Below are 18,539 nucleotides of genomic sequence, written 5' to 3' on the forward strand. Positions count from 1 at the left end.
TTGGAAAATATATTTTTTACTAAAAACTGTTATTTACATTAACATGTAACGGTTTTGTTGCTCTAAATGAATAAGTAAAAATTTTGAAAATTGTTTTAATTTCTGAAACAGTAAATATCAAAAGACATAATCAAAACAAAAGACATAATCATGAACAGAAGCTCTTTGGGTAGTCCTTAAATAAGTTTTAAGAGTGTGAAAGGGACCGAGACCAAAAGGTTTGAGAATAGTTGGCCTGGAGAAATAATCCTCAGTAAGATGACTATGGGCCAGGTGCAGTGGCTCATGCCTATAATCCCAGCACTTTAGGAGGTAAGGTGGGCAGATCACTTGAGGTCAAGAGTTTGAGACCAGCCTGGCCAACATGGCAAAACCTCATTTCTACTAAAAATACAAAAATTAGCCAGGCGTGGTGGTGCACGCCTGTGATTCCAGCTACTTGGGAGGCTGAGGCATGAGAATCCCTTGAACCCGGGAGGCGGAGGTTGCAGTGAGCTGGGATGGCACCACTGCACTCCAGCCTGGGTGACGGAGTGAGATTGTGTCTCAAGGAAAAAAAAAAAAAAAAAAGACTATGTAAGTCAAGGTTGAAAAACAACATATTTTAAAACTGGTAAAGATTTGAGGGGAACATAAAAGGTGCCTTCTGATATCTGAAAGGCTGATAGGTAGGGAAATAACAGGTTTTTGTTGTTGCTTTTGTTTTTTAAACTCCAACGGGCACATCTTAGGATTAGGATGGTGGATTTCATGTCATTATTCAACTTTTAAAAAACACAATAAGGATTAGCTCTCTCACTTATACACATGGAAATCAGGCCCAAATAGGTGATGTGAGTTGCCTGAGATGACATAGGTAGCAGCAAAGCCAAGATTAGAAACCAGTTATCCGGATTCTTAGTCTGTAATCCCTCTGTGCTGAGAGGTTCTGGACTCTGTGTCACAGTGTCCAAAGAATATCTAGGTGACCCGATATCAGGCTACTGTAGAGGACGTTCCTTATCAAGGTGATAGGACCAAGCTCAAAGCTGCCGTCCCCTCTGAGGAGCTACAGTGCCATCACTTTGATTCTGAAGAAAGTGTACGTATCCATGGTTTCCGAACTTCTAGTGTAGTCCCCAACAGTATTCTGAACAACTCTGTCTCCTTTCACATGTTCTAAAATCCCTGATATATTATCCATATTGACATTTTAAAATAAAATATACATACCACTCTTTTAAATGTACTAAATGGATTACAAATACCATAAGAATTTGACAGCAACCACGACCTATTAAAAAACTCAAGAACAAGCTCTTAAGTCAAATCTTGTATTCTTACTTTCTCTATGTAAAACTGTATTTCCATTCTACTTCTCCACAGAATTTTTTCTTGATGTAATATATTTTTATGTTTGAAAGTTTTTAGTCATTAGCTTTTCATAATTCTCTACAATAAAAAGATGTATTTATGCATACGAAATGATATTTTTAAAAATGTCCTACTTTAAGGCTTTGTTAATTTACAAATTCTGGATTGGTTTATTGCAGCTATTAGCATATAACTGATCAACAAACATATCACAAATAATTATTAAACACAAAGGTAAATTTTTATTGAGGTTTCTTTTCTTTCTGTTTGTTTGAGACAGGGTCTCACTTTTACCCAGGCTGGAGTGCAGTGGTGCGATCTCAGCTCACTGCAGCCTCCACCTCCTGGGCTCAAGCGATCCTCCCACCCCAGCCCCTCAAGTAGCTGGGACTACAGGTGCACACCACCACGCCTGGCTAATTTTTTTTTGTATTTGTTGTAGAGATGGGGTTTCCCTATGTTGCCCAGGCTGGTCTCAAACTCCTGAGCTCAAGCAATCTGCCCACCTCAGCCTCTCAAAGTGCTGGGATTATAGGTGTGAGCCACGCGTCCAGCCTTAATGAAGGTTTCTTACTGCAATAGTGAGTTGAATTGCGACAGGTTCTCCTCTTGTAAAGGGGGAGAAGGGCAGTTTTGAAAGAAAGGTAGGACAAGGAAGCAGGTGAAGCTAGTCTTCAGGAAATGCGATTTGCGAAAAGCAAGAGAAGAAGGCTTAAGATGTGGAAATGGATTTCCTGAAAACCCTCCCTGCCATCACGTCCTTTGGAAAGTGTGTGTGAACCCCAGAGGCAGCTGTCCTCCCATTTTAACATTTTGTTAAAATGTGAAGTAGTATAAGCATTATTAAGAAGTAATTTGGCATACAAATCTCTAACACTCAACTGCCAATGAAAACAGTCAGGAAGGTTCCTGATGCTTCAACTGCCATACCCGAGGGGCACATGACCAAAGAGATACACATTTTAGAGGATCCTAAAAGGACTGTGCTGTGGAATTTCACACTCATGTAAGCTGGTATGTGTCAGCCTTGTGATATCACCTTCATCATCCCTGTTATGTCCACATACATGTCTTAGTTTCCTTCACTCATTTATTTAAAACATACTTGTTTAAAAATATACCACTACATAAATGGAAAACTAGTCTTACATTTTTCAAGCTGTCTGTATAGCACCTAAATGAACTTTGTAAACCATCAGGAGTATGTGGACCCTGCTAGAGCACTGGCCTGGGCTGTCTGTGTGTTGCAAAGCACCTAGACCCTTGGAGAGTTGTTGGGTACGCAGCCCTTCGACACTGGGTCCAAGACTTCCATTATGTTAAGATCTACTTTTAAGAGTCCAGCCCAGGCCAGGCGCGGTGGCTCACGTCTGTAATCCCAGCAATTTGGGAGGCTGAGGCAGGTGGATCGCCTGAGGTCAGGAGTTCGAGAACAGCCTGGCCAACATGGAGAAACCCGTCTCCACTAAAAATGCAAAAACTAGCCGGGCATGTAGTGGGTGCCTGTAATCCCAGCTACTGAGGGAACTGAGGCAGGAAAATCACTTGAACCAGGGAGGCGGAGGTTGCAGTGAGCTGAGATCGTGCCATTGCACTCAAGCCCAGGTGACAGAGCAAGATTCCATCTCAAAAAAAAAAAAAAAAAAAAAAGAGTCCAGCCCATCCTTAATTCCAGGGAAGGAATATTTCTCAACCATGAGTTATTCATGAGCCAGATCTGGAACCCCAGGAAAGCCAAGTTGGTTCAGAGACAAAGCATGCATCTGGTGAACCTTCTTGGGTCTCCAGAACAATGTAATTTTACTGGTCTTCTTCAAGGTTTACACAATGCTCAATGTCATTAATAGAATAAAGGAGAAAAGCTGAGTAATCGCTGACCTGCGTACATTTTTAATCCACAGAGGGTGTCAGTGTACCTACTAGGGGACAAGAATATGATCACCAGCTATTTTGCAATGCTGGCTAAATGTTGCTTAAACATCATCAACTGTTATCATCATGCTTGAAATAAGTAATTAACAAACAATAGGAAGATGTACAATATCTCCTAAACACTTTAAAATAGCCAAATATCTTTCTGACTCTATCCAAAAAGCTCTACCATTATCCCATCTTTATAGATGTTCTACCCTGGAGATTCTATTTGCTAGAGCTTTCAATGCTGGGAGCTTATATTTTGATAAACTCTTTGATCTTTTCTGTTTTTAAGGTAACATATAATCAGAAGGCTTAATGATGTTGAATCTCTTTGAATCAGTAATTCTACTTCCAGGAACTTATTCCAAAGAAACAAATCAGACCTGTGCAGAGAATTCTGTAAAATGATGTTCAGAATAGTGTTCTTTGTAAGAACATAATATGCCACAACCTAAATATTCAGCATTAAGAAATGTTACATAATAGAATTTTACAAAGAAAACCAAATGACAAGAACATAGTCACGATATTATATTAAGTGAAAAAGGGATTCACTACAGCATGTACAGTATGGTCTCAATTTTATTTTTTAAGTGCATAGAAAAATACTGAAAGTAAACATACCAAAATGTTTCAGTGATAGAAATATGGGTGTGGATTTTTTTTCTCTTCACATGTCTCTGTATTTTCCTAAATTTCTATAAAGAATAAATATTGGCCGGGCATGGTGGCTCACACCTGTAATCCCAGCACTTTGGAGGCTGAGGTGGGCAGATCACTTGAGGGCAGGAGTTTGAGACCAGCCTGGCCAACAAGGCAAAACCCCGTCTCTACTAAAAATACAAAAACCAGCCAGGCATGGTGGCACTCGCCTGTAATCTCAGCTACTTGGGAGGCTGAGGCAGGAGAATCGCTTGAACCCACAAGGCAGAGGTTGCAGTGAGCCGAGATTGCACCACTGTACTCCAGCCTGGGCCACAGAGTGAGACTCTATCTCCAAAAAAAAAAGAATATTACCTTTATAATAATAACATATATGTAACAGTATATATGCATCCTCACACTTTTACCTTTTTTCAAGAAATCCTATTCCACAGTCTCTATGCTAAGGAAACAGTATAAAGTATGCACAAAGATTTATAAAAAACTGTATATAACTTTTTATATACATATTTACATATTTATAAGAGAAAATATACATAACCTAAAAATTTCAACAATTGAATGACAAATTATGTTTTAACTTTATGATATAATATTACACAGTTACTAAAAATGATCGCTTGGAGTATTTTTAAGATAAATCATCACAATAGAGTGCTGATGACTTAGATGCTGTTAAGGAAAGCAGCAAAATACAACGTGTGATCTTGGCTACATAAAAACGTAAGTGCACAGGAAAAGAAGGCAAAGATGCTAAATTGTTAACCGTTGTGATTTATGCATGGTGAAATTGTGGTGACTGAAAAACAAAAAAGTTTAAGAAACAAAATAGGCTGGGCGCGGTGGCTCCTGCCTATAATCCTGGCACTTTGGGAGGCTGAGTGGGGAGGATCACTTGAGGTCAGGAATTTGAGACCGGCCTGGCCAACATGGTGAAACCCCGTCTCTACTCATAAAAATACAAAAATTAGCCCGGCATGGTGGCACGCGTTTGTAGTCCCAGCTACTCAAGAGGCTGAGGCAGGAGAATCCCTTGAACCTGGGAGGCGGAGGTTGCAGTGAGCTGAGATCGCACCATTGCACTTCAGCCTGGGCAACAAGAGTAAAATACCATCTCAAAAAAAAAAAAAAAGGAAAATAAAAATAAAAATTCCATAATGAGCATATGTTTCTTTTAAAATTGGAAAAGTAAGCATAAAAATAATAAAATACATATTTTATCAATAAAAATATGAAATTGCCAACAAAGAGGGAAAGGGAAGGAAAAATTTCCTATAATTAAAACACTAATCTAAAACAACCACTTATTAACCCCCATCTGCCCTTACAGTTGTGTGTGTGAATGTGTGTGTGTTAGTGGATGTGCGCTGGCACCACTGCCTATGTCCATAAGGATAAGTGGCTGACCTTAAGGCCACCTACTAAATTAGGGCTTGTATGCAGGGCTACATCTAGTGAAAATGTTTAGGAATTTGGGAAAGCCAAGGATACCTCTTAAATCCAGTTTGAACAAGTGCTTTAAGCTCTCCTAAGAAAAGGTGGAAGATGAGTTCAAGGTATATTTTAAATTCTGTTTGGGAACCACCAAATCAAGTTAGGAGAAAGTCAGGCTTAGACACCAACTGTATCTGTACTAAAATTTAGGAGTGCCCTCTTTGCTTAGACCAATTCCATTTTATGTGAGAAATCCAGAATTTTCCCTCCCATTGGTTCAAATAAAATTCCTGGCTGAGAGGCAAGAAGTGGATGAGTTTCAGCTAAACACTTGGGGTCTCTTCTACACAGTTTACCTAAAATAAGCTACTGCCGGTGCGAGGCAATTAAGTCCACCGGAGAGGGGGCTTGAGGGGGCTCCCAAAGTTTCCTTGAGGTTGAAATGCTAGCTTGACTACAGTTTGGAGGAACTTTGGGCAAATTGAAATTGTTTTTCAAGATGGATCTGTGTAATAAGGGGCCCTCCCTCAGCCCAGGAAGGAAGCAGAGGATTTGATGTACTGATAACGACGTCTTCCTGAGCTGCGCTTGAGGACAAGGGAAGGGCAGGTGGCGAGGTGAGAGGCAGTCAGAGGCAGCATAGAAGCTACTAGACTGGGAAGGAATGAAGCCCCCAGCAAGTCTATGCCCTGTGTGAATGAGGGCCTGTCTTCATATCCTCTGAGGATTACTTCAGGACTCAGGCCTGCAAGATCATTTCAGGACATTCACTAGACACCCAGGAATAGCTCTTGGCTACAGTCACAACATTCACCACCCAAACTCATCCCTTTCCCTAACAGTACCATCCTTTCTATCCAACGTGGGAGACCGGGCCTACTTAGAGAAAATGCTGATCCTATAAAAATTGGCTTCATGAGACTGCCAAGATAAAAGGATTCTCAGTGCAGGACAGGGAGAGAGGAAGGGCCAATCCATCATCCAGGCTCATTAAGCAACTATTTGTAGGACACTGTGCCCAGCATCTTAGAAACAAAGAGCAGCCTAAGACACAGCCCCTGGCTCAGCAGAGAGATGAACACATAACCTCTTGGAGAGAGAGGCGTCAGGCCCAACACAGGCCCCTTGAGAGGAGGCCGGGATGTATGGCCCTAGTATGCAACGTGTTGGCTGGGAAAGTGAAGAAAGCTTGTTCTCTCCCTGACCAGGCTACAGACTCACTGTTGTGACCAGGGGGCTTATGGGGCCCAGGAGGAAATCCCCATGGGAATAATTCCAGCCCTCTGCAGGGTAGTGTAGGAGGGAAGGTGCTGGATCCTCATACAGAGTAGATTTGCTCTGAACAAGGTGAACAATGACTCACATAGAGGCAGAATGTGCAGACACGGGCCCAGTGCCACTCAGAGAAACACATTATTTGTGCTTTTGAGACCCGTGGCCCTAACTGCCTGTTCTACATCCCATTCCTGTGATTTTTGTCAAGGAGAGAGGCGGGTGGGGGGAGTAGGGATAGGAGAAAAGAAAGTTGTTGCAATCCCAGGAACATGTGTCCGCGGCTGGATGCCTCCTGCCAAATGTTTTGGAATTTTAGCTCTATGTCTCTCCAGGGACTACTGAGGCCTTTTAAGTCTGACATTGTGAAAGATGTTTCCTGGTGACCATGGGACTTGCGTGCAGCTGCTCAGCAGCGCCTCCCAAACTCTTGAGGACATGTGGGGTACTACAGCTGGGAGTAAGCAATGAGACAGGGGTAATGAGGAGCAGGCGGATAGAGTGGATGCGTTATGCCCAGAATGGCCTCGTGAGCTGGTGGGGGACAGAGGCCACGGACCAGAAACCTTCCTAAGGGCTTAACCCGTCACCTGTTTCCACACACGCATTCCACCCAGGTGGAACCGGCAGAGTGAAGCCAGGCTCAGGAGGTCTCCATCAAGAGAGGCTCAGCAGAGATGTGAACAAAGAGAAGGGGTTTCGAAGCTACCGCCTAACTTCGGTGATGAAACAAACTGAGCCTGGTCTTTGAGAGATGAGTTGCTGCTTCTGACAAGGAGTGGGAAGGGCCAGCGTGGAGAGACCCCGTCTCTACTAAAAATACAAAAAATTAGCTGGGCGTGGTGGCACACTCCTGTAGTCCCAGCTACTCGGGAGGCTGAAGCAGGAGAATCGCTTGAACCCGGGAAGTGGAGGTTGCAGTGAGAAGAGATCGCGCCACTGCACTCCAGCCCGGGCGGCACAGCGAGACTCCATCTCAAAAAAAAAAAAAAAAAAAAAAAAGAGTGGGGAGGAGTGAGAGAAAGAAGGTGGCTATTTGGGACCTGAGAGACAAAGGGGCAAGAGATCTTGTGCCGGGAAAGGCTGGTCGTCCACCCACAATGGTCCTTCAGACCACCCCTCAATGCAGGGCCATAGCTGAGGCTCTCCAACTGCACGAGGCAAATACTAAGGCTGAGGCAAGAAAAGTCAGCCCGCTAGCCTGCTCTTCCCTACCATAGAAAGCACTAGGGCATCACTCCCTCCCACCTGGGGAATGAAGGGGAAGATGCAGGAAGCTCTCAGCTCTGTTTATCAAAGGGAATGTGTGGCGCACACAAGCACTGTGGTGTGTGAAGAAATCGCTCCTCCTGGCTTCCTCCCTCCCAGAGCATCCTCCCTCGCTTGCCTGACTGACAGATGGATGTCAAATGGTGGGGACATGACCGAGAATAAAAGCAGAAAGAATACAAGGGGCAGCCAGGAAGGGACGTGTGCTGATTAGAGAAATTTAAAGAGCCTGGGGAAGGATGATGTGTTCAGACCTTGGTCCAGGTGCTTTAGAAGGAAGTTTTAAATGAAAACCAAGGAGCCACATCTGTATCTGGACCTTAGCTGGGGTGATGAAACTGTAGACGCCTCGGCTGCTGTGCTGAGGAAGTTAGAGTAGCAAGGCCAGGGTCCCAGTGCCGTTGGGTGGAGGCAGTGTCGGTGCCCACAGGCAAACTCCCAAGACCCTTCCCCAGACAGAGCCCAGGCCAAGTCGGGCACAGCATCGAAGGAGACCCAGTCGCAGAGGCATTCCCTAACACCATATTTTTAGAGTCCCTGGAGCCAAAGAAGCAGCCGCTGACTTGCTTCCTTGAATTAGGGCAAGGAAGAAGGCACTGGGCAGCAGAAATTCCTGTTCCACAGGCTGGATGGAAGTGGGGAGGGAGCTGCTGCCATCAGGGACATCAACATCCTGCTGGAGACCCTCCCACTCAGCTGGCGAGCTGGCCGCCACCCACAGCCTGGCTGCCCAAAATGTACTCAGACTTTCTAGTAACCATTTACTCACCCACCCCACAGGGTGTCACAATTCATGTTAAGTGAATGTGCACACGTGGATTTCCCTTACTGAACTGCCTCTCCAAATGAATGTTACTACAAAACAAGGCACTGGCTCACAACACAGCCCTAACTGCCCCAGGACCAGTAGCTGGGGCTTCCTTGAATCTTTCAGGGGATTAAAAGGGCATCTATCTGAAACCTTGGTAGGCATGAGCGTGAGCAGGCCCTTTCCAGAAGCTAAGGCAGAAGAGAAGGTGACCAGCTTTAGAATCAGGAGACTCAACTTCATGGAAACAACCACCGCCCACTTTTAGCACTTAGGCACCTTGGGTGGGGGCAGGGTACAAAGATGAAGATAAGTCCTCCCTTGCCTTCAAGGACCTGGGCAAAGAGAAGGTAAAACAGGACCCGTATCCTCGAAGCAGCGCGGCATCATTGGCAAGTACAAAATGCCACAGGCGTTAAAAGAAACGGTACAGCTGGTACAGAGAAATCAGGAAAGCTTCACTCTCGGTAGATCTGCAAGGCAGTGAAGTGACTGACAAAGTCCAATGTGCCATTTACTTGATGACTTTCTTTCAAGGTCAAATCACAAGCCTGAGATCCTATTTCATCTGCCAAGTCTGGATTGATGTCTCCTTCCCACTCTCAGTTCCTTAGAAAAGCAGGTCTCAGTAAAAGCCACGTACTATTATTATCCTTAGGAGGAACGCCAAGAACAGAGCTCCGAGATCCCCTGCCCCCAGGCCTGAGCCGAGCCTGAGCATGCAAAGGGAAGGGGCTCCAGCCAAGTGCCAGTCCCAGCCAATCCCCAGAGCTCTGGTGGGAATGTGTCTAATTGGACGGCACTAGCTTTGAGTGGGCCCGGAGAATATCTGTCACACCGCAATGGTCAGACCAGCTCACTGCACAGCCCTGCCCCTGGCATAAACAGGGGCAAGCCCAGGGGTATCTGAAGGTACAAGGACATTACCTTAGAGATGGAACTGCCCTCTCAAAGTCCTAATTTTCTTTCAGAGCCCAGCCCCAGTCTGCCCTCCCTCTGATTCTGTCGGCTGGATTTCATTGTTGCTGTCGATGCCTGGACTCACTGTAGCTTCTGTATGTCCCCCCACCTGGACTGACTGCACCACCTGTGTTCCAGATGTTTATGTAGATGCTGGGTTCTTACAAGGGCCCTGGACCCTGGGCACAGAGGCCAGCACAGCAGGTTGCACAGGGAAAGTGCCCCTAAATGTTGCTTGGTTAAATACTACAATCTCCCTTTCCTCTTCACCAGGCAACGAAGAGACCTTTCTGAAATCAGAAAAGCTGTGAAAAATTGTGACCAGAGTGCTCTGAAGTTCCAAGTAAGATATTTTGGAACTGGGGAGTGGTCCCCACCAAGGTAGCAGAAACAGATTTCCTGGGAGGGGGCTCTGAGAACTGGGCCCTCAGTCCAGCACCACAAGGGAAGATGTGCGGATCCTTTGCTCAGGCAGTGCTGAGATGTGTCAGGCACCCAGAGGTGATTTTATTTTCCTACTGCCCTTGCAGCCCCAGGTTGGCCTTCCTCCCCCAGCTCCTTCCTCCCTCACCACCTGCCCTGAGTCTCAGGTCCAGCAGAATGGCCTGAAGGACTCGAAGCATTGAGAAAACGGCCCTATAGGGCCTGGCCCTTTATCCTGGGATGTATTTAAAAGGAAAATATGAAAAGCACACACAAGATGAACAGATGACTGCATTTGGAAAGGTTCTGTGATGGAAATCTAAAACCCAGAACCGAAAGAGAACCTCACCTGTAACCACAAAGAGATTCATTCTGACTCAGGGGCTTGGAAACTGCTACCCAAAACCCCCTGGCTGGTGGGCCAGGAAACTTCTACCCCTCCCACCAGGTTGGGGGGCCCTCAATTGTCTTCCTCAGACCCACTCTGGGGGAGGAGGGTAGAAAAGTCAAACGTAGGAAAGAGAGTTCCCCCTTGCTCCACACACCCCCTTCAAGCTAATGGCTACTTATTTCAAGACAGGCCTGCCAATATAGACAACAGAAAGGGGCCTCCTTAGCCTCCCAAGCATGTTTGAAGTTAAGTGACCCTGCCTGAGCTTTTAGCTTGGTTCTGTCTGATTACTTTCCCTCCATGGCACCCACCCTGGCTCCCTGGCTTTCTATTTGATTTTTTTTCTTTTTTAATTTACAAAATAAATGTCCCTGGAACAGTTCTAAGAAATGACCAGCCAGAGTCAACCTAGACCCTAGCGGAACCAAGCCATGGTGTGGACACACAATACATCAGAAGAACAAGGCTCTGGGGTTAGACAGACCCAAGTCACTGACTCAGGCTGAGCCATTTCCTCATCTGTGAACAGGGTGAGGATCCCCGCCTGGGAGCTGTGGTAAGATGTGAGCAAGGCAGCGTCTGTAGAGTGCTTGGCGTGCAGTGGGCATACACCTTCATGTCTGTAGCACGGACCCATGGACCCATCACACTCCCTTTCGACTTCCCTGGGCTGGCCATCCTACACAACTTCCCTAGCCCCAAGGTCTTCCTTAAGAAGAGACTCCTCCCTCCCCCCAGTTTAACAACATAGGAACTCTCCTCCAAAACCCCAAACCAGCTCACAGCCCAGAGGGAACTGCAGGTGCTCCATTGCTCCCACCCCCAACCCAGGGGCAGTAGAGAGGCAGCAGGGCAAGCCAGAGAGAGGGCTGGGGTAAGAGTCCAGAGGGCTGACTCCGGTCCCTTTTTGTGATCCTTGTGCATTTTGGATCCACCAGACAGGATGATCTCCAAGCAAGATCCCAGCAATAGCATCCCTGAGCTAGCCTCCCTTTGGGGAAAATATCTTCCTCTCTAAGTGGTTTGAACGTTAACTCGGAATCAACAGGTCAATAATCAACCCAAGGAAGAAAGCAGCATTGGACATGGCTATCCCTACCAGACCACCCTTCTGCAGAAGCCCCCGACAGCAATGCTTCTACTACCCCAGGCATGGCTGGGAAGGAAAGTTCTGGTCTCAATCGACTAAACAAATCATTTCCTCCTTTGCTGCGGTGAATGGCAAAGTTCACAGAGCCAGTAGGGTCAATTCATCACAATGGCTAATGCTTGCTGAGCCCTTATCTGTCCCAGACACTAGGAATGCTTCCTACACATCCACTTGTCATGGTGAATCTTTACCGCAATCTTAGGAGATAAGGACGATTGTTGCCCCATTTTACAGATGAAGAAACTGAGGCTTACTGGCATTAGGGGACTCTGCCACAGTCCCACAGCTCTTACATGTGGCACTGGGATGCAAAACCAAGTCTGTCCTCACCCCCAGCAAAAACCACTAGGCTCTAGAGAGTCAGAGGGGAGCCAGGACTTACTCACCTGGTAGGAAAGGCCATCCTTGCGGGGGCTGAGGCCGATCTCCTCCATGGGCTGGGTGTTCATCATCACCTCAGTCATCTCGGCCGATCTCAGATAGTCGGGGCTGCCAAGAAACCCAGACCAAAAGTCAACAAACACACGCGCTTTCACATTCCTAACTCTTCATGCATTCACTGCTGTGGGATCAGGGGACTGTCTGGAGACAGGAAGAGAGGTGTTCAAAACAGAACTTGCAGCAAAACAAGCTCACACCCTGAGGAAGCGCCTTGCAAGCCCACAGCCCCAGGGCTCAGCCGCAACAGACAAAGCCCATTGTCTGCAGACCTCTCTGGCAAACCTCTTCCCTCCTCTCCTGTACTCTAGTCCCCACTGGCACAGAGGGACCCTGAATGTTTCTTTAAATGACAGAACCAGAGAAATCAAAACAGTAGGTAGCTGAGTCCATCTGTCTATATTAAAACCAATTCAACCACATCTCCCTTCACTTCTCCAACTAAGAATAAAAATAATCCTCACATGAACTTTCCAAAGGGGAAGTCTATATATTATTATTACACAATAACAATAACAGGTCAACTGGAGGGAAACAAAGTCCAATCATACAGCTTTCCTAAATTTCTGTCTCTCTGGTGCTCCTTTTGGCAAAATGTTCCACTTAAAGCCCCAAGGGGTCAGCTTTTCTGCAAGTTTCACATCTGCCATCCATCCCCTTTCTCTAGCCCCAGACACAGCAGCTGCATGCTCACAGCTTGAAAAACATCCCCTGGATTAAAAGCCTTAAGGATACCCGACTCTGATTGCAAAGGAAATTTCCAGAGGGGCCAAGCTGGCCCACCAATGGCTGACATGTGAAAGTGCCTTGTACTCTCTAAGCAGGATACGAATATTCCCTTATCCTTGCACAAGCTCTGGGCACATACGGGATCCCGTGCACATAATGCTGAACATAAGCACCAAATACAGGTACCTGCTACACAGCACCCAATGCTTTCCACCATCGTGCCTGTGCACATGGTTTAAAACAAAAATATGGGGAAGGCTTTTGAGGGACAGTATCTAAGGAAACAGGGGTACCAGATTCCTCTTCAATTGTATGGTTACTACATAGATAAGAAATGACACTGGATTTAGAAACAGAAGCAATAGGTTCTAGGCTCTGCCCCTCAAGAGCTGTGTGATCTTGAACAGGTCCTGTAACTTCTCTGAGCCACAAGTGTCCTGTTTGTTACTCTGATGCTAATAGTGTATATCTCACAGTTAGGTTAAGGGCTAATATCTGCACAAAAGCATTGCAAGCTGCAAAGTGCTAATCGATGAAATAATCTTAAACCTTAATTTCTCATAATATTCCTAATGGGTCCAAACACCCACCTTGGCAAATTTTGAGCAGCCAAAGGCACAAAGCCTCCAACAGCCTTCAAAGCTTCACCTATAATAAGGCACCTAGCTGCTCACACACCACGGGAGAGGCAAGGGAGGGGCACCCACAAGAAGGGTACACAAGCCTCGGGGTGGGGGAACTTGAACTGTTGAGAGAGGGAAGTTCAGTCCCCTCTCTAAACACTGCCAGGCTGGGACGGATGGGGGCAGGGAGACTAAGAGAAGATGCGGGACTTTGCGGCAAGTTTAGGTTCGGGAGCTGGGCCCTGCAAAGGCAGTTTCCTCCCGGGTCTTGGAAAGGCTGCTGGCGACCTCCAAAGAAAGGAGCCAGAAGAGCGCACGCAGGGTGAAGAGTCTGACGTAGGGGCGGCTCTTCCTCGCTCGGGGCTGTGGCGCCGGCCCGAAAAGTTGAAGCGAGAAGCATGAACTTTCCGCTTCTTGGGCCAGGCCGGACCCCGCCGCGGCTTGCGCCGGTTTTCCCTTCGCTCAGCGCCTGCCGGAGACTCGGGGCCGAGCTCCCCACGTCCGCACCTGAGAGCGCGCTCCGGGGCTGCCGGCGCTCGCCCCCGGCCGCTTCTCCCCTAACCCAGAGCAGGAAGGAAGAAACTGCCAGCAAGGAAGTCCCAGCAGTCAGGGGCCTGCCTCTCTCTGCATCCCTCCCGGCTCCGATCCCCGGTCCGGGGCAAACCTCCGACGCCCCGCGCCCGGCCCGGGCTCCTTCCCCTTCAGCACGGCGAAGGCGGCTCCTCCCAGTCCCGGCCCCCACCAATGTGCGTCGGTTTTTAGGGGCGATGGAGAGGGCAGGGGTTGAGAGGCTGCAGCGTGTGCCCTGCTGCTTGTGGCTTTAGTGGGGTTACGTGTGGGGAGAGCGTTTCCCGCCCCCCACCCCCCCGGAGCTCTGCAAACCCTGCGGCCGCACCAGCTCAGCCCCGCTGCAGCCGGCCTCGACGTTGAGACTTGCATGCAAACAAAAAGAAAAAGAGGAGGGGCCTGGGAAGAGCAGGAGCCCCCCTGCGCCAAGTGGGGCGCGCGCCTCCTGCAGCTCTCCGCATAGGGGGGTTTCACTGGGGGGGTTTCACACGTGACCCCTGGCTCCCCCGCCAACCAATACAAACCCTCCGGCCGTCACTTAGGTGAGGGCTCCGAGTTCACGTCCTTTGTCTGGATGTTCTCAGCACCCCCTCCCCCCGCCCCCACCTTTGCAACCTTGACGTTGACTCCTGCACTGGCTCGGGCGGCGGGTTAGCGCTGAGCGCCCGCGCCGCCGGCTGCCCTCGCACCCGGAGCCGGCACGAAGCAGGCGCCCGGGCCCGCAGCCACCGCCGCGAGACGGACGCCCGCCGCAGGCGCAGGGTACTCACCAGTGAATGGGGAAATATATAGACATGAAGTCCTAGGGCAGGCTGACACACGCCCCTGTGATTTAAAAACGGTCCCTGCGTCCCGAGTGAGGATGACACGGGCGCAGACGGGCACGGCAGGCGGCCGAGTGCGGACACCGGGCGCTCGCCGTCCGCCTTCCCAGGACAGCCCCACGGCTAGCGACGTCGGCAAGGTGGACACAACTCCCCGCTCTCCACTGAGCTCTCGGCCCCACAAAGAGCCCGGGAAGCCGTATTTATAGGGGCGGGGGCGGGGCTTGGCCCCGAGAGGCCCCGCCCTCCCTCGCCCACTCCTGGAATAACGTCACCAAAATCATGAATGGCTTCAGCGCTCGCAGCTCCGGCGGGCGGCGGCTCGGGGGCGCGCTCGGCTCTGCTCCCGGGGCCGTGGTTCGCTGCGGCTGCGAGCCCGGCCCCCTCCCGCGCTCTCCCACGCGCACACGCGCTCACTCGCACCGGCCCGGACTCCGCGTCCGCGCCGCTTCCCACTCACAGCCCCCTCCGCGCACACCCCGAACTCCAGCGCGGCGGAGGTGGGCGCAAGGAGGGCGCGGGGGCCGCTCCGGACATGACAGCTCGGCGGCTGCTCTGCGCCGGGGTAGGGCGCCCGCCACTCCTCCACCCCAGCCGCCCGGCGCCAGCGCCCTCCTTCCCATCCACAGGCTGTCCCCAGCCCACCTCGGGACCCCTCTGAAGCGTTTGTTCCCCAGACTAGGCCTCCCTCTGGAATCCTCGCCCGCAGCCTTGCGATCAGCGAGGAGAAACAAAAGCATGGTTAAAGAAGAAGCGGTGGGAAGGTGGCAGAGACGCGGAGCCGGGGGACCGAGTGCCCACGGGGCGCGTTGGCTTGCGAAGGGCTGGTCTGCAGCCCTGAGTTCCGTGGAAGGTTTTATTTGTGGGAGCAAGGATGTGGTGTCGTCCTGGGTAGGATTTTTCCATTGGAGACACACATACGCCCGGTCTGCCGCGGGGGCAGAAGGTGTGGGCGGGCGGTGTGCACGCCGCCCCCCATCCTTGACTCCCACGTCTTCTCCGAGGAGTCGCTCATGACAGCAGAAACAAAGAGCTTTAGCCGAACGCCTCCCACACTGCCCAGGAATTGCAGCTCTGGGCGTCTGTCCAGGCAGTCAAAGCTGCGCAGCCCCCCAGAGCCACATGATGGGAGTCTCACTCGGGACCCAGCGCTGCCGCTCTGTGGCCTCCGCTTCAATTACGCCTGTAAAATGGCTTTAGAACCCTCACCTACCTGTGTATAGGGGCTGAGGAAAGGGGGCGCGGGGAGATCAAAAACTAAGCAAAATTAAATTGGCTTTGAAGTTAATCAGCTTATTAAAAGAAAGGCAGTGAGTGTATTGAATCCGTATATATGTGCTTGAAAGTGGAAACGCATAGCTTATCTCAGGCAAAAGGATGACAGAATTAATGGCGAAGGTTCGACAGGGGTAGGACCCTGAAGGAAGCCGTGAGAGAAGACCCTCATAATTTTCATCAGTCCCCGCAAAAACAGCCCAAACAAAAATTATAAGAATTGATGAGAATAATTTATTTAAAAATAACTGGGCTATTTTCAATCACTTATATGCTTATATGTACAACCTGAGTTAAAATAGTGTGCTTCCTATGAAAACACAGCTTCATGACAAGCCCCTGGCTGCCCCCTCCAACCAGAGAAATTCCCCCACCTCCCAAGCTAAACGCATTCTCTTCCTCTGGGGGTGTTGCCTGATGGAGGGGCTAAACGGGAGATGCTGCAGGGATGGGGTTATTGTTGATGTCCTGCACAGAGGGTGGGGAAGCTTCTCAGTGTCACTAGCCAGGTGTGGCACATTGTCATCTAGGCAGCCACAGGAGACGCCAATGCTTGGAGAGCTAGTTTCCAGGCTGAGACTTCCAGGCACTCAGAGGAAAATGTCTGGGCTAGACCCCGGGTGGGCAGGGTGAAGCCTTCTGCCACTTCTTCCCAGTAGCAATCTCTGGTGAGGCTGGGATCAAAGACTGTTGCGCCACTTTTACACATAACAGACACACTTTATGTGTTTGTGATTATTGCCATGTGAAGCTTTCAAAACTCAGAAAGCTATTTCCCTCCCTCCCCATTTTCCCAAATATCTAAATGTCAAAATGGCCTCATTTTGGAGAAGAGGGTGGGGAGTAAGGCCTCCACCAGCTGTTATCTGGCCTCTGGAAAAATCCTCTACATTGGAGTGCATTGAGGGAATTACCTGAGGCCTACTCTTTGGGAAACTTATTAATGCCCATTTTAGCTAAAGTTCATCTCTGTCAGTAAGTTAAAGTAGAAATAAGCCTGGGGTTGTGATCCCCAGTCTGCATTTTCTGTTTCTCCTCTGGAATCACAGTGACACATCCATTCATTTGAAAATATGGGAGGTGGCTGGGTGCGGTGGCTCACGCCTGGTAATCCCAGCACTTTGGGAGGCCGAGGCAGGTGGATCACCTGAGGTCAGGAGCTCAAGACCAATCTGACCAACATGGTGAAACCCCGTCTCTACTAAAAATACAAAAATTAGCTGGGCGTGGTAGTGGGTGCCTATAATCCCAGCTACTTGGGAGTCTGAGGCAGGAGAATCGCTTGAACCTGGGAGGCAGAGGTTGCAGTAGGCCGAAATTGTGCACTCCAGCCTGGGCAACAAAAGTGTGACTCCGTCTCAAAAAAATAAAATAAAATAAAATAAAATAAATAAAATATGGGAGGCGTGGTGCTAAGCTTTGATGCAACCATAACTAGCATGCCATTTCTCAATTATACTAGTCTATATGATGCCTTGCAGGTTTTTTTTTTTTTTTTTTGAAGCATTTCATTGTCTTGGCTTTCAAAAGAATGTGATAAGGTTAACATAGCACAACTTATGGTCCTCAGTTCACAGATATGTAAACTGAGGCCGAAATAAATTAGGAGGCTTGCCAAAGATCACACAGCCGGAAAGTGGTTGAGCTGGGCCTGGAACTCAGAGGTTGTAGGCATACTCAGCTTCCCCTTCTGTTAACATAGCTCTGGCTGACTGCCTTTCCTTCATATCTCTAAAGATACAGAGTATTTCAACATGCACACTGACCATTTCTTCCCAATATCCTATGAGATAGGTTTCTGTCCCTACTGCCTTTGAATAAATGAAGAAACAGAAACACAAGCGAATGAAGTTACTTAGAGCCCCAGAACCTTAGAGCTGAACGAGACCTTCCAAATCACCTTGTCCCAGTCTCCTCGTTTTACAGGTGAGAAGACACCTAAGAGATTAAATGGCATGTCCAAGGTCACCAGGCTATTAAGTGGTATAGATGGAACCTAACGCAGGTCTTCAGACTGCTGGTCAGATGTTCTTTCCACTTTAACACTGCGTCTTGCACTGCATTTGCCAAGAAGTCAGCAGCAAAGGTCAAACACAACGTCTGGACTCTGTAAACCACCACAGTCCATCACCAGCATTTATTGAACATCTACTAGATGCAGATCAGTGAACTAATTACCCAGTCAGAGCCTCTGCACTCCCTCCCTTCTCCCATCTTTGTCTTTGGAGACTAAAGAGTTGAATTGCAATTCTGCTTCAATAGAATCCAGGTGTAATCAGAATTGCCTTGCTTTCTGACATTACATACATCCATTTTGCCAGCAACTTCTCTTACCTACCTAAAATACAAATTAAAAAAAAAATAAAGGTAATGAGCTTAAGATATTATTAGAGTTATCTCAGCTGCAAGGATGCTGTGTATGCAGGACAGGTAGCGAGTTCAT

General features: G+C 48.5%; 1 protein-coding gene across 1 annotated transcript in view; it reads right to left on the reverse strand.

The window, feature by feature from the left end:
* The window catches only part of LBH (LBH regulator of WNT signaling pathway), a 28,737-nt gene extending 13,557 nt beyond the window's left edge, over positions 1-15,180 (reverse strand). Inside the window, exons 1-2 of the mRNA XM_016948289.3 lie at positions 14,768-15,180; positions 12,027-12,129 (exon numbers count right to left, since the gene is read on the reverse strand). Coding sequence (XP_016803778.1) covers positions 12,027-12,129; positions 14,768-14,793 — 129 coding nt within the window. The 5' untranslated portion in view covers positions 14,794-15,180. The remainder of the gene's footprint in view (positions 1-12,026; positions 12,130-14,767) is intronic.
* Positions 15,181-18,539: the final 3,359 nt, after the last annotated feature.

The sequence above is a fragment of the Pan troglodytes genome, chromosome 12 (assembly GCF_028858775.2).
Source record: "Pan troglodytes isolate AG18354 chromosome 12, NHGRI_mPanTro3-v2.0_pri, whole genome shotgun sequence".
Taxonomy (NCBI): Eukaryota; Metazoa; Chordata; class Mammalia; order Primates; family Hominidae; genus Pan; species Pan troglodytes.